This window comes from Ambystoma mexicanum, chromosome 9 (genome assembly GCF_040938575.1).
Source record: "Ambystoma mexicanum isolate Mex_15411 chromosome 9, UKY_AmexF1_1, whole genome shotgun sequence".
In the NCBI taxonomy this organism is placed as follows: domain Eukaryota; kingdom Metazoa; phylum Chordata; class Amphibia; order Caudata; family Ambystomatidae; genus Ambystoma; species Ambystoma mexicanum.
In genome coordinates, this window is record NC_090931.1 from 794,056,596 (window position 1) to 794,079,207 (window position 22,612).

A 22,612-nucleotide genomic window follows, 5' to 3' on the forward strand; every position below is an offset into this window, starting at 1 on the left:
ACATGGGCTTTGGTTCCAGAGCCAAACTGGCTTTCTCCCCCCTTGTAAACACTCTGGCTATAAAGAGACCCCACTGTGCCTCTGTTATGCCTAGAATCTCCCTTGCCAGACAACCCGCCCCATGACCACGTAGACAGTGCCAGAATTTCTTTGAATCGTGTGTCTTAATTAAGCGATTTATGAATTTCCAACCCGCATTATTCACTGAGAATCGGTTACCCTTCCGCCAGTTCTTATACCTTATCCTCGTACGTGCTATCATTTCTGTTTTTTCACTCCTGGTTAGCCAGCCATTTCTAATAATTCCACGGACCACCGCCCCAGCTCTTTCTTCTTTTTGGCTATTCCAGGATCATAACAACCACCTGAGTTGGAGAAGTGATTCCTTTTAAAGAAATACCTATAGTCCATGGGTCCCAGCAAAGCTAGAATCTTACCTAGAACCCCATTACAATAGCGCATCATTTCATCTTCCTTTAAACCACAATTTCCCAGTAAGGTATTACATTTTCAAATGCTACCTACAGTCCATCACAGCCTGTTTCCCTGCATATTCACAGTGGGGTTACAAACCAATCTATCTCTAGGCTTTGGTTGGGCCTCTTTACAATTCATTAAAAGCATTGTATGGTCCCTAGCCGGGGTGAGCTTTATCTCAAGCTCAGGGGTATATCTGGCAAATCGAGCATTAGTAAAAAATAAGTCTATGCGACTGTTGTACAGACCATTAGACCAAGTGAACTACTCTTTCCCTTCTTTTAGCAATAAGGGAGTGATTTCGAACTCTGCCAGAGTATCCCTCCATTCCTTTGCCCTAAACCCCAGCAGGCACTTCTTAGTGGCCCCTTCTTTGCATTGATATTTTTTTAGCACAATCAACGTTAAAATATCCTGTCAAAATAATAAGACCCCAAGGAAACTGGATATGCCAGCCTCTAAAGCTCTCGACCACACTATCTATTAGCTCAGCCGTTAAATCCACCCCCCCACACCCGGTGGATCATACAGGCTTGCTAGAAAATTCAACTCTTGTCCCATTCCAAAGTTCTTAATATAGGTGGCCAAGAAAATTCGATTAACCTTGTTTGGGCAATACTCGTATATTAGTCACAACTTTGGTTCTGATGCATAGCCCCCCACCCCCCCTTGGGCGACCCCATATTGGACAGAGAGATGGGCGAAAAAGTAGCATGTACCCATCTATCTCAAAGGATGAACTTAGCCATGTCTCCTGTAGGCAAAAATATTGTACACTCATCAAAGCAGCCATAGACTTATAGAATTATTAATAAAGGAGCTATGGCCCCTGGTGTTCCAAGACCGCAAACGGATGGGACCTAACTCCTCCAATATAGGCGGTCAGTGCTGAAAGTGGGCCCTCGGGACCATTAACCCTGTTGCCTCAGCATCCCTTGTTTGTCATTCATTCTTGTCCCCAGCAAGACATTGGTGGGGTGAGAGTACACACTATGCAGTACGTTTTGAGCAGATGGATGAAAAGATGAGATTTCAAACCCTAATTGATGTAAAGCCATTACATTATTACAGATACGTCCCACTACTATTGGTGAGATAAAGGTGACCTGAGCCCAATTAACCAAATATGGTCAAACATGGGCAGATCAAGCTTGCAAATGCCCTTAGATGAGATAGAGCAAAGGTCCAGAATTAGGTGCATGAGTTCCAGTAACCACGTTCGATTCAGGAAGGGACTGTGATTAGTTATTCATTTCCACAAACTTGATGTGGAGTAAACCAGATTACCAGGCAGAGTCAGATTTCTTCCTGAGATTGTCTGCAGCCTTAGGCCTCAGCTGTTCTACCCAGTCGAGCCAAGTGACTTGCTTAGGTGGTTCCTGGTCAGCTTTCCTTTCTACGGAGTCCGAGGGCACAGACCCCCCCCCCCCGGTTGGGCTTGTTCCCCGCTTCCACTCAAGCCATCAAATTCCACCGAAGGAGCCACCTGACAAGTGCAAGTGGGCCTTTGTGGCCAGGAGGTTTCGGGCTCACCCGAGGTTGTAGGGGGCAAGTGGGGCAGAGAAGAAACGGGAGGGTTTTTGTTTGAGGGTAAAATGGGAGCTGACAGATTGGGGGAAGATTTAGGCTGAAGGGAGGTAGATCTAGTCACCACATATGGCGTACTGGGAGAGACCACCAGGCCCTTCCTTTATGGTAATGATGGCTCGACAGATGGCTTGGCTAGCCATCCATCAATGGGGCCCCTGAGGCGTACCCGCCTCCCCTCCCCATCACCCTTGGTCTTAGTCACAAGCACTCCTCCACCCATACTTGTTTGATGAGTCTTGCAGTCACCCGCTTTTACCTGCTTAGACTGCCATTTTCCAGCTGCAGTTCCCTCTCCATGGCCAACCTCTTGTTGCATTGCTTCCATTTTCGGGGTGATAGAGAAGGGTTAGAATTATTCATGAGTGAAAGCTCTGCGCAGATGGCCTCCCAACGCACCACTCTGGGATTCGGCCACCACATAAGCCCTACCTTCAATGGATTGTTTTTCTCCCGCAGATTCCTCATCTGATAGATATTCCCTCCAGCTTTGCTGCTTCAGAATTGTTTTTCGATAGGGAGCATAGTGGACATCGACTCGTCCGTCAACAATCGATCCGTCTTGCTCGGCGTCTGGTTGTCAGCTCCGGACATGACGTCAGGCGTCGTATAAGTAGCGTGTCACTACGCCCCAACCTCAGTTCCTTTTTTCTGCATGCTAACACGCTGCTTTAGGAACACAGAGCTAACGACTCTTTGACGTTATCGTCAGAAAACTGTTATTTTTTTCTAAATCCTCGAGCGAGATGTTGGTCGCACGAGTGTCCGGTTTCAAGCGGTGTAACGATTGTGGCACCAAGATGTCCCTTTCCGACCCACACAAGTTGTGTCTCTGGTGCTTTGGCACGGGTCGCAGGACTGACATGTGCCAAGATGCAGCCGAAATCCCTTCGTGACCGAGCTGCTAAACTCGTTCTGGGTCAACAGCCCTTAAAATCTCTGGCACGGTCGATGGTTTGGTCTTCGGGGGCTGAAACCGAGGGGCAGACTCCCAAAAAACATCAGCGGAAGAAGATAAGGTCTCACTCAAGGAGCCACTCTTCCCTGTCTTCGTCTTGAAAAAAGAAAAGGCGCCACTGCCATCGTCGGGACTCCGAGTCATCGACGGAAGAAGGTAAGCTGTCGGCTGGGCCTACCCACCCGCCAGGTGTGGGAGAATTTTAAAACTGCGGTCGGCGCAGCCCCCACCCCTACGCAGCATGCCTCTGTGCCCGACCCCTCTAGCGCCCCGCTACGACTATGTCGGTGCCGATTAATCTTTCAACGTCAAAAGAAATACTATGGAAGCCGGACTACCCCCGTGCGTCCAAGGTTGTCGACGCTACGGCGCCTTGGTCGACACCGACATCCACCATCACGCCGAAAGACAAACCCTCAATGATTGTCGACTTCGAGCCCATGACAGGGTATCTTCGCCGATGACTAAGATGTCGACCCAATGTTCTTGGGCTCAGGTGGGGTTGACTATTTTGACGACCAGGGTAAGAACCTACAACTGGCTCAAGGCCTCCAAGACGCCAGTGGTCTGGATACTTTGCCTTACCTAGAGTTTCAGCAGTCCCAGCCCCATCTTCACAATGTAACAAAATACAGGGCTCTGGTAGAAAGGGTTATTCACACCCTGGGATTGCTTTCAACAGTGGCACCCTCCCAAGGTTATGACCTTACTGACATCCTAGAGGAAGGTCTTGCCAATGAGCGTAACATGCCTCTCAACCCAGCCATTGCCGATCCGTTGATGTCTCTATGGCGAACTCCTTGTTCCATTCCTCCCGTCTGTGCCACCATTTACTGAATGTGCTGGCCGGCTAGAAGAGACCCCTCTTACCTCTCCTTTCACCCTTCCCCCGAGGGGATTGTCATGTGGTCTCTTCTAGATCTGCATCTTCTACGTCCACTCTGCCCCCAGACAGAGAGGCAAAAAAAGTAGATTCCTTGGCAAAGAAGGCATTCACCTCGGGTAGTATGGCCCTCAAAGCTATGAATGTGGAAAGCAGTTTTGCCAAATATTCTTCACCCTGTGGACATCAGTGGAAAACACTCCCCAGTATGGTCTGGAAGGTGAGATGCGCGAGGGCTTCCTACAGCTAGTGGAGGATGGGAAGAAGGTGGCCAAGCAGTCTCTCGGAACGGGTCTGGAAATCGCTGACTGTGTAGGCTGATCTATGGCTTTGGCCATAACTTGAGAAGGCAGGCCTACCTGAAAATCTCTGGTTTTTCACCCAACGTCCAAGTTAAACTTTTGGACATGCCCTTCGAGGGCGATCTTCTTTTCGGCAACAAAGCCGACAATTCTTTAGAGAAATTCAAGGAATCAAAACTCGCAGCCAAATCCTTAGGCCTAGCTGCGCAGCCGACCAAGCCTGCCTTTAGCTTCGTCTCTAGGGCACGGGGCTACAGGAGATATGCTCCGTATGGCAGAAGAGCGCACCAGCCAGGCAAGGGCAGAAGCGTTTCTTGCGCTCCGGAAGGGGCAGAGAGTGTCTTCTAGAGGCCAACGGGCAGTGGCGACCTCCAAAGCCGTTTTGATTTCCCCTCTCACAGTGCACCGGTTGGAGGACAGTTGACAGAGCACTTGCAGTGGCAGGGAATTACTTCCGATGCCTGGGCTCTACAGTTCATACAATGGGGTTATTGTCTGCCATTTCTAAGAAAACCACCGGACAGACCACCCCCACCTCCAATCCAACCGGGACAGGAGCTCCAGGAAGAACTGCGAGCACTGTTGTTGAGGGGGTGCTGTGGAAGAGGTACCGCCTGAGCAGAGAGGGTTGAGCTAGTATTCCAGTATTTCCTGGTACCCAAGAAGGGAGTAGATCCCCGTCCCATATTGGACCTCACGGTCTTGAAGGAAAGACAAATTCAGGACGGTGACTTTGAGAGAGATGCTCCACACTCTCAAGTTACAGGACTGGCTGGTATCCATAGATCTTCAGGATGCTTACTTTCATGTGCCGATACATCAAACGCACAGGAGGTTTCTGAGGTTTCTCATAGGAGGCAAGCACTACCAGTTCCAGTTCCAAGTGTTTCCCTTTGGGTTGACCTCCGCTTCGAGAGTCTTCACAAAGCTCATGGCAGTAGTAGCGGCTCACCTCAGGAGATCCGGTGTCCATGTGTTCCTGTACCTGGACGACTGGCTGATCCGAGGGAGGCCGGCGGAGCAGGCCTTGTCCCATATCAGGGACACCTGTTAACTACTCCACAGGCTGGACCGCTCCCTGAACTTGCAGTAGTCCCACACAACACCAGCTCAGAGGCTTCATTTAATCGGGGGAGTCCTAGACACTTTGGCAGGGAAGGCTTTTCTGCCCGGGGGTAGAGTATCCAGCATTGCGCAGATTGCCGAGTTATTCCAGAACCATGCCACCTTACTAGCGGCTTCCTTCCTCTGCCTCTTAGGCCTCATGGCCTCCTGTATTTTTCTGGTGCCAGAGGACAGACTGCGGATCCGATCTTTGCAATGGCTCCTGCGAGGTCAGTGGTCCCAGTACTTTGGCACTTTGAGGGACGTTCTCAGTGTCCAGGTCCGTTGTCCACAACCTTTCTTGGTGAAACCTCTATTTAACTGAAACAAGTGTACTGGAAAAGGATGACACGTAGAGGAGAGGCGAAGTAGAGAGTGAGTGTAAGGAGAGGAAGCCACCCGACAGCTTGACAGCTGAGGGAGGTGGAGCCAAGGAGACTGCGACTTTCAGAAGAGGTCTGAAAGCGAGGGAGAAACTCTGGAGGCCCAGCGTTCAGACATGCCAAAGAACGGACTAGACAGGAATACAATTCCTGGTGGTGGCGTGACCACGACAGCTTCATGTTGGGCAGTGCGCCCATCCAACAACACCGAAACCACCATGCTGAGAAACAGCGGGAGGTCTGGTTACCTGCAGCCATACAGGGTACAGAGAAGAAGAAGACTGAGACGGTGGCACTGGCTGAGTTCAAGAGAGAGCGAACCAGAGCCAAAGAGGAGAACCCGAGCGAATGCCAATCCCAGAGACATTTCTCCATCAACCCAGAGGTAACTGGGAGAACCGGGAGGCCGTCTGGGAATCGTTATTTGTCTGGAAAAACTCATCCCAGTGAAATTGACGAGATATGTAATGGAAAGGGGATAAACTGTAACAATGTGACAAAGAGAATCACGATTAAACCTACAAGACATACCATTAAGCACTGGGAACAAATACCCTGGGAAGATGGGAAAATATCCCATAAGGCAAGATGTGCAGAGTTGAGCATATCAGAAAGAGAATTGATAAGCAATCGATAAGTCTGGGCGTTTAGTAGTTGTTTAGCCCAGACCTTATCATGTTCATCTACCAAATGAAAAAGCTACCCAAATGTTTGCAGCAGGAGTAATGTGAAGGTAGCAGAGCTTGGAATTGGACATGGTGGACTCCAATTTAAAGAATGATCTTGTTTTGTTCCTTGCCATTTCAGTTGTGGTTGCTCAGAAATTGGATTTGGCCTTCAGAATAGCCGTTTTATAATTTTCCAGATGAATCTCATAGATGCCTTTGTCTTCAACCAATCAATCAATTTCTTGTAAGGTGCAAAATTCGCCATGGGCATCAGTGCGGCAAGCGAGAAAACCGTGGAAGAGACTAATAGATTTTAATTAAAGAGAGAGGTTTCTAAATGTTGCCTACATTTGTTAAAATCTTGAATCTGACAGAGTGCTACCGTCAAGGAGTTCCACAATCTCGGGCCTGCCACAGAAATGGCCTGTGCTCCGTAGTGTCCAAGACGATAGGGTTGAACTACAAGCTGGGCCAAAGAGGCAGGTCATAAGGACCTAAAGGGACAAAATGGCTTGATTTTCTCCTGGAGAGCTTTACAGCATTTACACTGCTGGACCCGATGAATAAGGCACAAAGGTTTAAAGTATGCGTGTGACACGACAGGTAACCAGTGCAATTTACGCCGGGCTACCAACACTGGATTTCCATAGGGGGATAACTGTGATAAATCGAACCGCTGGGTTTGTAAAATCTGTAAGCGTTTCAACAAATAGCCCGGTTGTGAAAACAATAAAGCATTGCAGCAGTCCAACGATTTGAGCATGAAACTCGGTGGGAATGAAGGGCAGGGCTTTGTTAAATTTCTTTAGCTTCAGGAAGCCACTTCTACAGATGGCTTCAACTTGAGCCTCCATAGTTAGTGAAGCGGAAATTTCACCCCAAGATTTTTCACCATTTTACCAGGGATAGGAAGGGTTCTATGTCATATTTTCGCTTTTTGCAGGTCGCCTAACAAAAAGAAATGTTTTTCGCCCAATTTTAGGATTCCCGGAAATATCAAAAACATAACATGGCTTTGAGTCCCCCCTCCCCCACCCCACTGTCTATGGCAGGATGTGCTAGAAATGTCACCACCCCCGCCGGACCCCTCTTCCTCTGTCCCCACCGCCTCCCTCCCCACACAAGAATTCCCCTCACCCAAAAAAATTCAAACACGCACACAAACACACACACATGCACACACTTACCTTTCTCCCCCAACGGCGCTTCTGGGTCCTGGTGACCCTGGCAGCCCCTACGCGCACTCATGTGCGGTGGGGGCGTGACAGTTTGATTTAGAAAGACCGCTGTGTGTGGTCACAGAGTGGTTTTTCTAAATAGATCTTTTTGTCTGTTTTAAAAAAAAGGTCTTTTTACCTAATAACATAGGAAGAGGGCCAATGGATTCAGGTCCAGAGATGCAGCGGAGGGCAAGAACCCACCACTAATATTTCAGTTTTTGCCCCATTTAACTTGAGAGAGCTTTGGCTCATCTAGCTGCTGACTGCTTCTAGACAGGCTCTCAAGCGAGCAGCCGTGGCAGCATGCTCCAGATCCAGCCTAACAATAATCTGCGTGTCATCCTCATAACAAAAAAAAAACAAAATCAAACAAGCGGATAAGATGAGCGAAGGGGCTGGACATATACATTAAATAGAAGTGGAGACAATGCTGACCCCTGGGGCACTCCACACGTCAGTCACAGGTTACAATCTAAAAGGGGACAGAGAGATGGTTTGTTTCTGGCAGTCAAGAAAAGATACAAATCAATCATATGTCTGAGGCGTCGGACAGGTTGAACAAAATCAGAACAGCCACGCTGCCCTTGTCTCGAATCTTAACCAAATCATCCAGCACTGAGACCAATACAGACTCGGTGCCCATTAGTGGATAAAAACCAAGCTGTGCAGGCTCCAGAATCTGATTGTCCTCCAAGAAATCTTTAAGTTGCGGAGATACCCAAGCCTCCAGCAATTTCCGAAAGAAATGTATCAAAGATATTGATCGATAATTGGAAAGAATTGCTGCATCTAAAGATGCTTTATGTTTGCCGGTATGGATCCAAAGATGAAGGATGAGTTTAAAGCTTTTGCAAACATTTCACCTCCATCTCTCACCATTGTTTTAAACTGAAAAAGAGGACTAGCATCCATGGGAGATGCAGATTTTAATTGTTCAGATAGTCTGATGACTTCAGAGAATGTAAAAGTTGAAAAGAGCCAAAGATAACCGGGCCAAGAACCATTTCAGGGCATCTTCCAAATGCAGACGGACGATGCAGGTAATTTGGCAGCGGTGGGTAAAAACGATGTGTGGCTAATGTCGGCACTAATATTCTCAATTCTTTCCACAAAGAAATTTGGCAAATCATTACATAGTCTTTGTGAAACAGAGGCTGCTGTGCAAGGTTTAGGAAATAACCAATCCTTGACTGTCTTAAATAATACTTTGGGAGTATTCTCTGCAGGTTTGATAGTTTCCTCAAAGTACAAACATTTTGCAGATTTAATAGCTAGATGATAGGAAGCTAAAGTTGCAGGGAAAAGCAAAGGGGCAGAAGGACAGGCACTTTTCCATACAAGTTTTAACTGTGCCAGCTGATCTGCAGCAATTAAGCAAGCAGTAGTCAATTGCATCAGTGGTAACAGCACTGGTATCGGGTCATTCTTTTGCAGCTGATAACTAGATGAGACCCGTTGCACAGCATTAGGGATCCTACCTGATGCCAGCTTCTTTGAAATATATTTGAGGATGCTATGCTCTTACAAGGATCCAGCAACAGCAAGCCAAAAGGAATCAAACAATGCTCAGTACAAGGCAGAATTCGGCTGGAACTGAGATGAACCAAATCATGGTGTGCAAAAATTAGGTCGAGAATATGGGCCTTAGCATGTCGGTTTCACGACCTGCTGAGTTAGTGATAAACTGTCCATACAGGTCAATATGGAAGGTACCAACCTAGAGTCCGCAGAATCCGCCCACAGATTGTAGTGATCTAACACACAGACATTATGTACTATAGATCTCGCCGATATAGCTGGGAAAAAGACTTTCTAAACTGGGATAAGCTTAATGAAGATAAGCCTATGAGAATGTGAAAAGTACAGGACGAAGAGACTGCAACTCTCACTAGCATGGCATCCCACTCGATAGTTGGAGTCCACATAGAAGAGAGCAAGAGAGACTGTCTTTAAAAATTAATGCAACACGACCTCCATGGTGAGGCGCCTTACGGTCCACATGTAAAATAGAGTATCCATCCAGAAGAATTTGCACTATATCAGGGCCAGAAGCCTTTGTAAATCAGGTTTCTGTAATACATACCAGGTCAGGCATAAACTCCTGGAGAAATAGAGACATCTCGAGTTTGTGCCACCAGCGAGTGAGCATTCAGCCAACAGGCCTAAAGGGCTACTTCCGAAGCAAAATCAGTATCTGATGCCCACCCTATAGGAAACTCAGTGTTGGGAGGAGCACGTTCCAAAAGACCACAGTGAGACAGATTTCCCAGTGTTACGTCCGTGCGCGTGCGAGCGCAGATGGGCAGGACTTTGGCAGGACTTCTGCTTGTCTTCGGAACGCTCCCTATGCCGTCCTTTAACTATTTCAACCATGACGTTGATATGGATGAGACCAATTCGAGCCCTGCCTCGGAATGGCAATGTAGAAAAGACTCCTGAATCGCATGCGGGTCTGAAAGCAAAAGACAGCATTGGAGAGCACATCTGTCTGAGTCACCAGGCCACCTCCAATCCCAGGCAAGCTTGGTGCTGCGCTGGCAGGTACAAACAAATAGTAAACCAAAAATAAAATATTTAAGCAAGGTAAAAAAAAAACAGAACGTGCGTCAATTGCAAAATAAAAATTTCCAGTCACTCACCCAAGCCTGCAAACATGCAAGCACAGTAAAAGTAACTCAAAGGTAATTAAATTAAATAACGCAAAATAATCAGGAATTAAATCCACACGCAAGGCGTTTAGCCTCACCATGGCCTCTGACGATATTCTGGTTAGTGATGCTGCCATCATTTAGTATGGCCCAATCTGTTGCCGTGTCTCATGTCCAGATGAAACCATTGGTCTCATTGTGATTTTTTTTTTTTTCCTGCATGGATCGTCGGTAGCCTTTCATCCAGAAGGTGCAATAGATTTAAAGAAAATCTGCAAACTATGTAGTCTACTCATGATCCTTAGACAGCATGAAGGCGATTATAATTGAGGATGGATCAACTGTGAAGGTTGGCTTTGATTTTTTTTTTTTTTTTTACAGAGGGTTGCAGTAAGGATTTGACATGGGCAAATCACTGAACCATTGAGACCGTTAAGTGAAAATGAGTAGCATGTGTATATATTGAAATGCATGTCAATGACAACCTTAATAATCTGTAAACACGTATGGTTGCCTCTTACACATGTCATTAGATGTTTGCCTGCTTATGTATATTTTCTGTTTAGACTCTTCTGGAGACGACTACAAACCTCTTGAACCAGGATTTGCACTGGTCTCTCTGCAACCTACGAGCCTCCGTTACTAGAGGTCTAAACCCAAAGCATGATTATTGCTGTATCTGTATGCAACAATACAAAAGAAGGCAGGAGGCAGCTGATGAAATAATAGTTTTTAGGTAATTATATTCTACACTAGAGCTGATTTGTTGCACAGTGTATGTCACTGCATTGTATGTGTATTGTCTATGCAGCCGTGTTTTTTTCAATATGTTTTTCAACAGTGATTCTGTCAATAAAATGCTGTTGTTCCTCTTGAGGTGCTCTAATGAAAATAGCAGTTTCTGATGGGTATACATTCCTTCCACAGATTTCTCCTCTTTTGAAATCTCTGTTCGACACTGTTGGCCCTGTAATGTTTTCAAACAGCTACCTCGTGGTGGTACTGTGCTGCTCCATCATGGCTTCTTGGTGTTCCACACACTGGAAGTGATGCCAACCATCTACATTTCTCAGTTGCTTTTTTTGCATTCAACACAGGAATGGTTTTCTGACGGGAACAGTCACTCCATAATTTTTGAGATATTTAAAGATGTTCTAGCACAAATCATGCTTTTGAAACCCGTTTGGTGTGCTACTGCTCCATGCGTGTCGTGGATCAACACATTTCCTGACATTTTTGCTTAAGAAAAGACCATGTTACTGAAGATCATCGAACCTGTTAGTCAATGTGCATGAAGGCAGTGAGGCTTTTATTATCCTGTAGCAGTTTCCATGCTAAAGATATCCCCTCTGGAGACACCAACATTTTCCAAATCTATACTGAGACACTGGCATCAGAGCATCACACCCGTGCAAAATGGAAAGAGAAGTAGTAGTGGTAATGGTAAGAGAAAAGGCATCACCCTCTCATAAGGAGTTGTCTTCTTCCTGAACTCATTCCTGGTCTTTCAGGACGAGGTTCCAGCGGTCCAGAAGCCCACTACGTCTTTTGTCTCTGACCCAAAATTGATTCAAGTAAATGATAAATATACTTTCCCTATGTCTTCCTTCAATGCCAGAGGCATGTATAGCATTCAAAAAGCCATGATGAAAGACTTTGAACAGGCTACCACAAATGTGAAGCCTCAGTCCCCACTGATTCCTCTAAGAACAGTTCAGGATACAACAATTAATTGGATTGCATTCTCCTGCAGATTTCTCATCAGATTGATATCCTTCCAGCATCAGCTGTTTGGAAACCTTTACGACAGGGGGCGCAGTATGACTCTACATCGACTGTCGACTCCTCTTGACTGTACCACTTGTCGACTCCGGATGTGATGTCGACTGTATATATATTAATTCACTATGCCCCCTTACCTCGGTTCCTTTTTTCCGCACGCTCAGCATGCTGTTTTTCAGAATGTTCTTGTGAGAGACATTTTCTATTTGAAGTTCGTCGATATGTTAGGCCCTAAAGCTTCAGGATTCAAGCCTTGCAGGACTGCAACTTGAACATTTCGATCACTGACCCGCATGGCATCTGCATGTGGTTTCTAGGGAAAGATTGTGATATTGAGGAGTGAGGTTCCTGTCAAAAAATGAACCCAAAATCCCTTCTGGAGCAATCGGCGAAGTTGGCACTCGGACGGCCTCCATCTAAGTCCCTGGCGCGTTTGAAAGTCAGATCGTTGGGCCGTGACACCGAAGGCTCCAAGCCTGAAAATGAGAACATGCCTCAAAAAAAGGTGAAGACTTGTTTGCACTCCCGGAGCGATTCATCCTCTTAATCATTCCACAAGATAAATAGACTGCATCAATGCAGACATAAATCTGATTCGTTGGAGGAACGTGGTAAGATCTGCCTGACCCCGGTATGTCGAGAAAAGAGTATGAGGTTTTCAAGGAGAAAATGCTCCAGCTGTTCCAGAAAGCCACAGCAGGTACAACTCCGGTCTCAACACTGCAGGCGAATACGGCACCAGCTGTGCCTGGAGGTTCTAGCACCAAGGTGGCCATGTCTGGTCCTATGCCCTCGTGCTCTATCACGACTAATGGGAAACCGGCTCAAGCGCTGAGGGGTCTCAGGCACTGGCGCCGATAGGAACAACATAATTGGTGCCGACAATCGACTGTTCCTTTCTTCCCGAATCTGGATCAGCATTTTTCGACTCTGAGGTCGATTTATGACCACGAGGGGGACCACTTGCCTTTTGGCTTTGAGCCTATGGGCAGGGTGGGCAGGGTGACTGAAGGAGACAATTTCTTCTCGGACGAAGCAGATTTGCTTGGTCTGGCCGAAGGATTGCATGTTGCAAGCAAGTTCAGCAGTCTCCCGACCTGGATCTGCATTGGCTGCTCCTTCTGGTCACCGTAATGCACATTACGGAGTGTCAAAAGGGTAGTGGAGGTCTTGGGGCTAGGCACACTGGGTAAACCCTGGTCTGCCTATGAATTAGAGGACATCCTGGAATAAGGGGCACAAACATAAAGGGCATTGCCATTTAATGCGGCCATCTCACACCCCATTTTCAAACTGTGACAAAGGCCATGTTCCGTGCCATCTGTGGATGCAGAACTGGATGGGGGATTTACCCTTCATGTCATCCCACCCCATGCCAGAATGCTTCATGGTGCAAGCCTATACACTGAGCTCTAGATCAGTCACGTACGTCCACCTCCAGTCTCCCTAGAGACAGGGAATCAAAGAAAACGCATGCCCTGCCCAAAAAAGATCTTCGCCTCAGGAAGCATGTCCCTGAGGGCAGTCAATGCATCGTGCAACATTCTCCAATATTCTCATGGACTGTGGAGACTTATGGCGGAAGCAGCGGAACACCTTCCAGCTGGTGAAATGAGGGATGGGTTCCTGCGTATCATTGACGATGGCAAGAAGGTGCCAGCCGAGCAGAGAGGATCAGGCTAGTACACTCGCTATTTTCTGATACCCAAGAAAGGAGGATGACTGCATCCCAATCTGGATATCGAGGCATAGGAACAAGTTATGATATGTCATGTCATTTATAACAAGCCTGTACACAAGTGTTTCTAGGCGCAACAAGACAAGGGAGGGAAGACAGAGGGGAGGACAAGACAAAGAATCTTACTAGCCTTGTGTCATTCAGATCATGCAAGTGCAACAACGCAAAGTTCAGGGGTAAGGGAGATGGGGGAAGTGCAATCAGGGCAGCATTGCTCTGAGCAAGTGCAGCCAAGGCAGAGTGGCTCTGGGTAAGTGCAAAGAGGCAGGGGACTGTAGGTGTTACAGTTACAGTGCCTAAGTGCGTGGTAGGCCCGGAGGCAGTGCAGGGGAGACTGATCATGGAGGAGCCTGGTACTCAGTGAGACTGTAGGTTAGCCAAGCAACCGGTCGGCGCCGCAGACAGGTGGTCAACAGGGGAGGGAGAGAGAGAAAGCAGAGGAGAAAAGGAAGGGCTTGAGCTGCTTCTCGAACTTTAGGTCGTCCGGCACAAGTTAGAGGGGGGCATGGAGGCCATTCCAGAGGGAGGCACCTGCAGAGGAGAGAGATCTATGCCCCCCTCCCCCCACTCTCTGCCTGGAGAAGCATCTGACCCTCGGAGAGTTGGAGGTAGCTGAGCGAAGTTCGCGAGAAGGAAGGTATTTTGGAAGAGAGTTGGATGTAGGGCGGAGGGTCTTGAACTTGATCCTTGCAGCCCCCGGGAGCCAATGGAGAGATTTCATGGCTGGAGGGATACGGTCCCTGGGTTGAGGCTAAGGATAATTCTTGTAGTCCTGTTCTGGATTAGTTGCAGTGGGCAGAGAGTAGAGGAAGGCAGATTGAGAAAGAAGATGTTGAAGTAGTCCAGCCTAGAGAGAACCAGGGCTCTAGAAACAGTGAGCTTCTGGGGGAAAGTGAGAAAAGGAAGAATACCTCTGAGGAGGTGCAGCTGGCAGTGGGTCTTCTTGGCAAGTCCCGTGGTGTGCAGAGAGAAGGAGAGAGTGTATTCAAAGATGACACCAAGGTTTTTTGCCTCACAGGAAGGCGAAGAAAGAGAGGGCCCAAGGAGGGCGGCCAGAGTGAGAAGGGGAAAGCAGGAGCATGGGTCTCAATGAGAAAGATATCTGTCTTACTGGTATTCAGGCAGAGGTTGCTGGAGGCACAATAAACTGAATCGCGGATAGACAATCAGGAATGAGTGAGAGAGGAGGCTGAGGGGAGTCTGAAGGAGAGCTGAGTGCCATCAGCATAACACTAAAAGTTAGAGGAGAAGGTAGAGATCAGGTGGGCCAAAGTAGATATTGAAGAGCCAGGATGAGAGGTTAGAGCCCTGGGGAATACCACATGTGGAGAGAGGTGGTGGAGAGAAAGGACTCAATTTGGGCCTCGGAGGGTCGGTCCAGGTGGAACAAGGTCAACCACTGCAGGGCCTGATCCGTGATGCCCAGGTATTCACAGAGTCGTTTGGTCAGGATGGAGTGGTTGACTGTGTCAAAAGCAGAGGAAAGGTCAAGGAGAATGAAGACAGAAGTATGGCTGGAGTCAAGATTAAAGAGCAGGTCTTCATGGGTGTTTGGAAGAGCAGTTGCCATGCCTCTGGCTGCTCCGAAGACAGACTGATGGTCATGGAGACAACCAAATGATTAAGTGTGGAGAGTACGCTGGCAGATGGACAGCTTTTCCAGAAGTTTGCCCATGAAAGGAGTAATAGAGATCAGGTGATAGTTTGCCGGACAGGAGGGGGTGCTCAAGGGAGAGGGGGAAAGATCCAGTGGTGAAAGAGTGATTGCAGAAATCAGCCAAGGCTGATGCGAGGGAGTCAATGTAGTCCTTGATGGTTTTGGAGGAGCAGGGGCGCACCTGTTTGGACAAGACTTTCATAGATTGGACGTGTCTAGAAACCTCGACAGGTGTTGTCAGAGAGAAAGAGGAGAAAGGAGGAGGAGAGGGCCAGATGGGGGCCGATAAAGGGATAGGAAGAGGAGAGCAAGGACAGGATGTCCTGAGTTTTAATGGTGAAGTGAGAAGCAAGCGCCATCCAGAGGGCCTGGGAGGGAACAGGAGAGGTGGAGACTGCAGAAGGATTTGCCAACTCCTTGTAGATTTTAAAGAGTTCAGCTGCGTTGTAAGAGGCCGCAGAGACGTGGGCTTGGATGTGGACTCTCTTCTTGGACAGGACAGAGAGTCTATATTGCCTTTGGAGCAGGCGGCATGCCAGTTTGTCAGAGAATGTGGCCGAAGCCCTCCACTTCCTCTCAGTCACCCTGCACTTATGTTTCAGGGCGCTGAGATCGGAGTCATACCAAGAGTTACACTTGGAGGTAAGCTTCAGACGGATTCTCATGACAGGGGCAAGGATGTCCAGAGTGTAGGAGATAGAAGGATGCAGTTTAGAGAGGGCTTTGTCAGGGTGTGAGTCAGCCACAGGAGTAGGAGGAGCAGAGAAAGTAGATTCAAAGGCATCCACTGAGACACGCTTCATGGGCCGAATGACCGAGAAGGTAGGTGGCAGTACTGGGGTGGGCTTAGCCTGAGGGACAGAGAATTTCAGGTACAAGAAAAGCTGAAAGTGATCAGTCCAAGAGAGAGGAGTGGTTAGAGGGAGAGGGAGGGAGGGAGGGAGGGACAGAAGCAGGGACCTAATCTGGAAAGATCAGAGCTACTCCACTTCCGGGTCGGTTGGTTCTTGGCTCACAAAGTATCTTGTAGCCATCCGGGTGGAGAGTGTCAACACTTGTGACATAGCTGGCCGTGAAACATGTTTTGGTGAGAGCGAGGACATCACAGTCAATTTCTCCCAGTAGGTGGCAGATGTCAGAGGTGTGTTTGACAGCAGAGCGAGAGTTGAGAGTAGCGATGTGTAGCAGGTTGCCACATTTGCAAGACTTTGGGGGGAGTACAGGTTTAAGGTACACCCAACGGAAGTGGTAGAGGGGCCCAAGAGTGGGCAGAGGAAGTAGCCGGAGGTGACACAGTAGCCATAGAGGAGGAGGAAGGTGACAAAGAGGTGGCAGAAAAAGGTGGTGGAGGAGTCAGAGAGGTGCTAGTTGGAGTAGCAGTAGAAGGAAGGAAGTGCCTAAGGAAAAACAAGTTCAGGATGGTGACGTTGAAACAAAGTCTCCAGGCTCTGCAACTCAAGGATTAGTTGGTGTCTCTGGACCGTCGGGACTCTTATTTTCATGTGCCAATTTATCGGAAGCACAGGCAGTTCCTAAGATTCATCATTGGGGGCATTCACTATCAATTCAAGGTGCGTCCCTTTGGCTTAATCTCTGCACACAGGATATTCACCAAGCTGCTGCAGTGGTGGTGGCATGCCTCAGGAGATCCATGTTCAAGTATTCCTATACCTGGGGGACTGGCTGATCCAGTGAAGGTCTCCAAAGCAGGTATGGACGCAGCTCGAGGAAACCTGCTCTCTGCTTCACGGTTTGGGCTTCTCAATAAATTTCCAGAAGTCCTAGTCCTGGATACATGGATGTGGAAGAGTCACCAGTATCCGGCAAATGGTCAAACGTTTCCAGAACCATGACAGTCTACCTGCGGCTTCCAACGTCTGCCTCTTGGGTCTCATGGCTTCCTGCATTTTTCTGTTTTTTGGGATATTGAGGAAGTTTCACGCAACCATGATTTTAATCATCCCAGATTAGGCAAGGAGAACATGATGCTCAGAACTCCTGGACTTGACATTCTGCCCACCTCTTCCGGTTGCCTCAATGACCGGACCTCCTATCCCAGTCGGAAGGTCGGGTGCTTACCCCGAACCCCAGAATCCCCAACCTACATGCCTGGCTCTTGAGAGGATAAAATATGACGACTGGGACCTTTCAGAAGAAGTAGTTGAGGTGCTACTGGCTGCACACAGACCCTCTACAAGATCTTTGAACGTGTGCAGGTGGAGAACATTTGAGGCGTGGTATAGGTAACGCAGGATAGACCCTTTTGCTTGTCCCACCACTACAATGATTTAGTTCCTTCTGTCACTGGCTTCTACAGGCCTTCAGATAGGCACAGTCAGGGCTATTTGGCAGCTTTGTCTGTGTTTAAGAGGTCGCCGGATCAAGGATCCATCTTCATGAACTCGGTAATGACCCAATTCCTGAAAGGCTTTGTAAATAAGTTCCTGCCTACTCTGTTTTTGGTCCCAGACTGGAATCTAAACTTGGTTTTGACATTTATGATGGTAGCTCCGTTTGAGCCCATGCATTCATGCCCTTTCAGGTTGCTTACCCTGAAAACGGCTTTCCTTGTGGCAATCATCACATCAGCTAGACATGCAAGTCGGCTTCAGGCACAAGCCACCTTTCCTGCAATTTTTCAGGGAGAAGGCTTTGCTCAAGGTGCGTCCCAAATTTCTGCCAAAAGTGGTTACTGAATTCAACGTGTCCCCGATCTTTGATTTGTCAGTTTTGTATCCTCCTCTGCATCCCTCTAAGGACGAAGAAAGGCTACACAGGCTGGACTGTAAGAGGACACTCTGCTTATACATAGCTAGGACAGCTGAACTTAGGCCTGACTTACCAACTCTTTGTGTCTTTCTCTATGTCCAGGAAGGGTTTTGCTGTGTCCAAACAATAGATAATTCTCTGCATCAGAGAGTGTTATCCGAGAGCATGTAAAGTTCTGCCACCATGCATCGGAGCACATTCCACTATGAGTGTGGCGGCATTACCCGCATTGCAGAGGGGTGTACTAGTGAAGAATATATGTCGAGCAGCGATGTGGTTGTCGCTCCACACGTTCATGAAGCATTACCGCTTAGATGTTGTACGGTGTTCAGATGCTCGATTTGGCAGAGCAGTGTTGCATGGCTTCCTTGTCTGAAGGCTTTTATCCTGCCTCCTCACTCTGTACTGCTTTGGGAGTCTATCTGATGTGGAATCTGTGGGAGAATACAATCCTCTAAAGGAGAAATTACTTACTTGTAATGTTCTTTCTATGGATTCTTCTCCCGCAAATTCCTCATCTCCTTCCCAACCTGCTCTGCTGTGAAAGTGGTCTGCTGTCTATATCTGATTGTTCTCTTCTAATGGGACAAGGGTATGGCGATTAGGTGTTAGGCACAAGTTGGTGCCTTATTGTATAAGTACTGTCAGCCAGTTGCTTCCAGTATGTTTCTGTTCTCGTTTTTTTTGGGTGGTTTTCAAACCGAATCCTATGGATTATTCCTTCACGTCTGCTGAGCTCAGGGGAAAGAAGGTGGTGAACTGAGGTACGGAGTATAGTGACATAACATATATAAATATATACGGATGACGTCCCATCAGGAGTCAACGAGTTGCACGGTCGAGTCAAGAGTAGTCGATGTCGAGTCATACTTTGCCCCCTTTCAAAAAAGTTTACGAGCACCTGATGCTGGAAGGATATCTATCTGTTGAGGAATCCGGGAGAAGAATCCATAGAAAGAACATTACTGGTAAGTAATCACTCCATCTCTCTGCGACACACCCATGGGCTCGGGCCCAGGGGCGGCACCAAAAGAACCAACTTAATCAGCACCTTTGTCCCCAGCATCTCATATCGCCTTCTAATGAATTTCTTCCTCCCACAGACTCTTCTTTGATATTCTGTCACCAGCTTCAGCAGTCCTCGGGTCCTTTTTTTTTGCCACCAGTAGGTGCAGCGTGGCTTCAAATCGACATGCCCGGCCCCAATGCATAACCCACCTCAGATATGACCTGGGAGCCATTATAGTCTTCATTATGAGTTTGGCGGTTTGGCCAAAATCGGTGGTGATGCAGTGGTAACAGAGTTACCACTGTATTACCAACACATAACCGCACCACCAAACTATTGGTTTGGAGGTAAGGTAGAGGAAAAACCTCTGCAAAATGCTGCAGGTAATTCCACCACCTTACTGCAAAATAATTGCCTTTTTCGCTGCCATACCGCAGCTTGTGATGTGGGGGTAATTCCGTCAGTGGGGGTAACAGTAAATCAGTTTGATGGTATCTCCGCGGTCCGCGGATTTACCACCAAACTCATATTGAGGCCCTACATATGGAACTGCTGTGCCCCATGACCTCAGTTATTTTTCTGCACACTCCATATGCTTTGAGAACGCCTCATAGTTAAGCTAATTATTTACTGCATTAAATCCTTAAAAGGCCTTGGGCTTCAAGCACTGTGCGGATTGCGAGAGACAGATATCTGTCTGGGACTCCCACAGGAATTGTCTGTATTGCTTGTGGGAAGAACACAATCTGCAGGTCAATGCACCCCAAAAAAGAGCACGCCGCAAAATTGTTCTCTTCCGCTAAAGTGGCAAGAGTACCTCTGCCAAGTCTCTGGAGCCACTGTAACCAATGACCTTTCTTTCTTTTTTCTGCGCACTCCACTCTGTATGCTTCGATATCCCTACTTAGCTTATCTCATTTTGTTACTTCGCCATGCCTAACCCCTTAGAGTGCTTGGGGCTTCAAGCCCTGTGTGTTTTGCGGGAGACAGATGTATGTCTGGGACTCCCACAGGATTTGCCTGTATTGCTTGTGGGAAGAAAACAATCCGCAGGTCAATGCACTCAACAGTACCAAAGGAGCATGATTCAAAATTTGTATTGGTATTTTATTGATATTTTTAAGCTCTTTCGTCAGAGCTCAGTACATTAATAACAAATTAAAATGGTATTTTAAATGCAAAGGAAGAATTGAAGCACAGATAAGTTATCAAGTAGAAAGAGTAGCAAGAAAATGGGCTTTAAGCCGTTTGAAAGAGGAAATTGGCTTTACTCTGAGTACGAAAGATGTAAAGGGATGAAGAAGCTCTGATGGAAAAGAGCGAAGCATTCCAGAGTTTAGGCGCATTAAGATAAAAGGAGCAAAGTTGTTAATTTACTGCCACAAAAGTAGAAAGAGGGCCCCTTCTACACTTTGTGCCACAAGCAAAGGAAGGCAGTGATGGAGGAAGGTCATCAATCTCTCAAGCACCTGTCCCTTTGATCCCAGCACAGTCAACATCATCCAGTAACTAGTAACACCCAGTTGCCCTTCTTCCGATAGGTAAATACCTCATGTAAATGAATGTCATTTTGATGAGGAGGGTGACCCTTTCCCATTCGGGATGCAACCTCATTATTCTGGTGGAACCAGGCGCTTCCCAGTGCGGTCCCATAGGGAAGCAGAGGGCCTGTTGGATTTGGCCTGAAACCTGCAGGAAGCCAGAGGTCTGGACACTTCACTGGATCTGAACATTCTTCTGGTGCTGGCTCCGTATAGATCTCATGCTTCTTTTCAGAAGGTGATGACATATGTGGAGACACTGGAGTTATCGGCACAAACAAGGCCCAAGGTGTAAGGTTCAATTTGAGTTAACTGGCATCTTTAACAAAGGTAGCCTATTATGTTCTTTTTCAAACCGGCAGAGGAGGCTGTTGTGTTTGTAGTCTGAACGAGACCGGCATCAGTCCCTGCGGTGGACCGAGAGTTTGCACAAAGGACTGGCCATCGTTTCGGATCCAGCATGTCAATCGGTTGCATCCTCCCACAGATTCCTCTTCTGCATAGATACTCCCCCCTCCCCCTCCCCTGCACTAGCTGTTCTCTGAAAATGTCCCCAGGGGCCTAGTATAGATAAATGGCCATTCTCTCCAATACAAGAAGAAGAGGAGGAAACCTAGATCTAGCATAGATGAGAATGTGTTTTTATTGGCCTCTCATAAGCAGGGTAAGGCCTAGTTCCCTTCGAAGCATACATCAATGGATTGCTTTTCTCCTGCAGATTACTCATCTGATAGATATTCCATCCAGCTCTGCTGCTTTGAAATTTTTTCAGCAGGGGGCGTGTTGGACCTCGACTCGGCCGTTGATCCAACTTGCTCAACAGCTGATCGGTGGCTCCAGACGTGACATCAGGCGTTGTATTCCTGGAGCTTGTGGATCTGCTTAGATCACATGCTCTGCATAGTCTGACTTCTAGTGGAAGCCGCACAGTATTACAAGATTTGATTTTGAAACTTGAAAACTGATGTCGACAGGGCATGATTAGTCATACTATCCCTAGTGTGATGTGTATTGTACCCATGGTCCTTCACGTGTCGAAGTCCCTCAGATGTTTTTTTCTGCCATCGAAGTTGGTCGCAAATGTGGAGTTCTCTTCTAGGCTGATGCCTTTGATTTACTAAAGTTATAGTGGTAGAATTTCTTCCTTTCCTTTATTGTTCGCCTCGCCGCACGACTGCTAATCCACTCGACGGCTCCTGACAAACACCCACAGTGTCGACAACTGATCGATCGACGCCCGGACGCAGCCTTACTGGCCTCTTCGGGGTTCGGCCCAGTACAGTAGGGACAGAGGGGGCGGTTCTCTATATTGACTCCATTAAGAGAATGTTTATCCTATTAGCCCCTTCTCTTTTGGCCCAACTTCCCTGTTTATACATAATGCACAAAACACAATTAAAATGTTGTCTCTCCTGCCGTCGTAAATTTCAGTGGAAGGACACGCACCGCATCTGCAACCACTGTCTCCTGAGGGATCACGTCAAAAAGCACTGTAAATCTTCCCAGCTTTTCCGGCCGAAAACCCTAAAAGATCGGCGTACGAAACGCAGGCCGAGGCTTCCATAGACGTGACGGAAGACTCCGGCAAGGGCAGTTACAGAGTCATGAGTGATGTCAAAGGTGATCTGGATCCCAAGTGCAGGCCCCTGACTCCGAGAAGCAGGCCGGTGGTCCTGTGATGGAGAAGACATCTGGCGGCCACAGAACACATAAGCATAAACACGCTAAAGGCATACCCCACTGTGGACTCTCGAAGACACCCTCGAGCATCGAGGCCCATGCGGTGTCCGGGGATAAAGCCTCAGGTTCCTCAATGTCGTCTGGGCCATCGCGCACATTTTTTCCCATTGACAGCTCCTGAAAATCAAAAGAAAAAGTCGGTTCGG

General features: G+C 47.7%; 1 protein-coding gene across 3 annotated transcripts in view; it reads left to right on the top strand.

Annotated features, from left to right (window-relative positions):
* Positions 1–22,612, top strand: part of VPS8 (VPS8 subunit of CORVET complex) — a 2,529,257-nt gene that overhangs the window by 2,294,562 nt on the left and 212,083 nt on the right. For all 3 annotated transcript variants that reach the window (XM_069615741.1, XM_069615740.1, XM_069615739.1), the window contains exon 42: positions 10,797–10,966. In XM_069615741.1, coding sequence (XP_069471842.1) covers positions 10,797–10,966 — 170 coding nt within the window. The remainder of the gene's footprint in view (positions 1–10,796; positions 10,967–22,612) is intronic.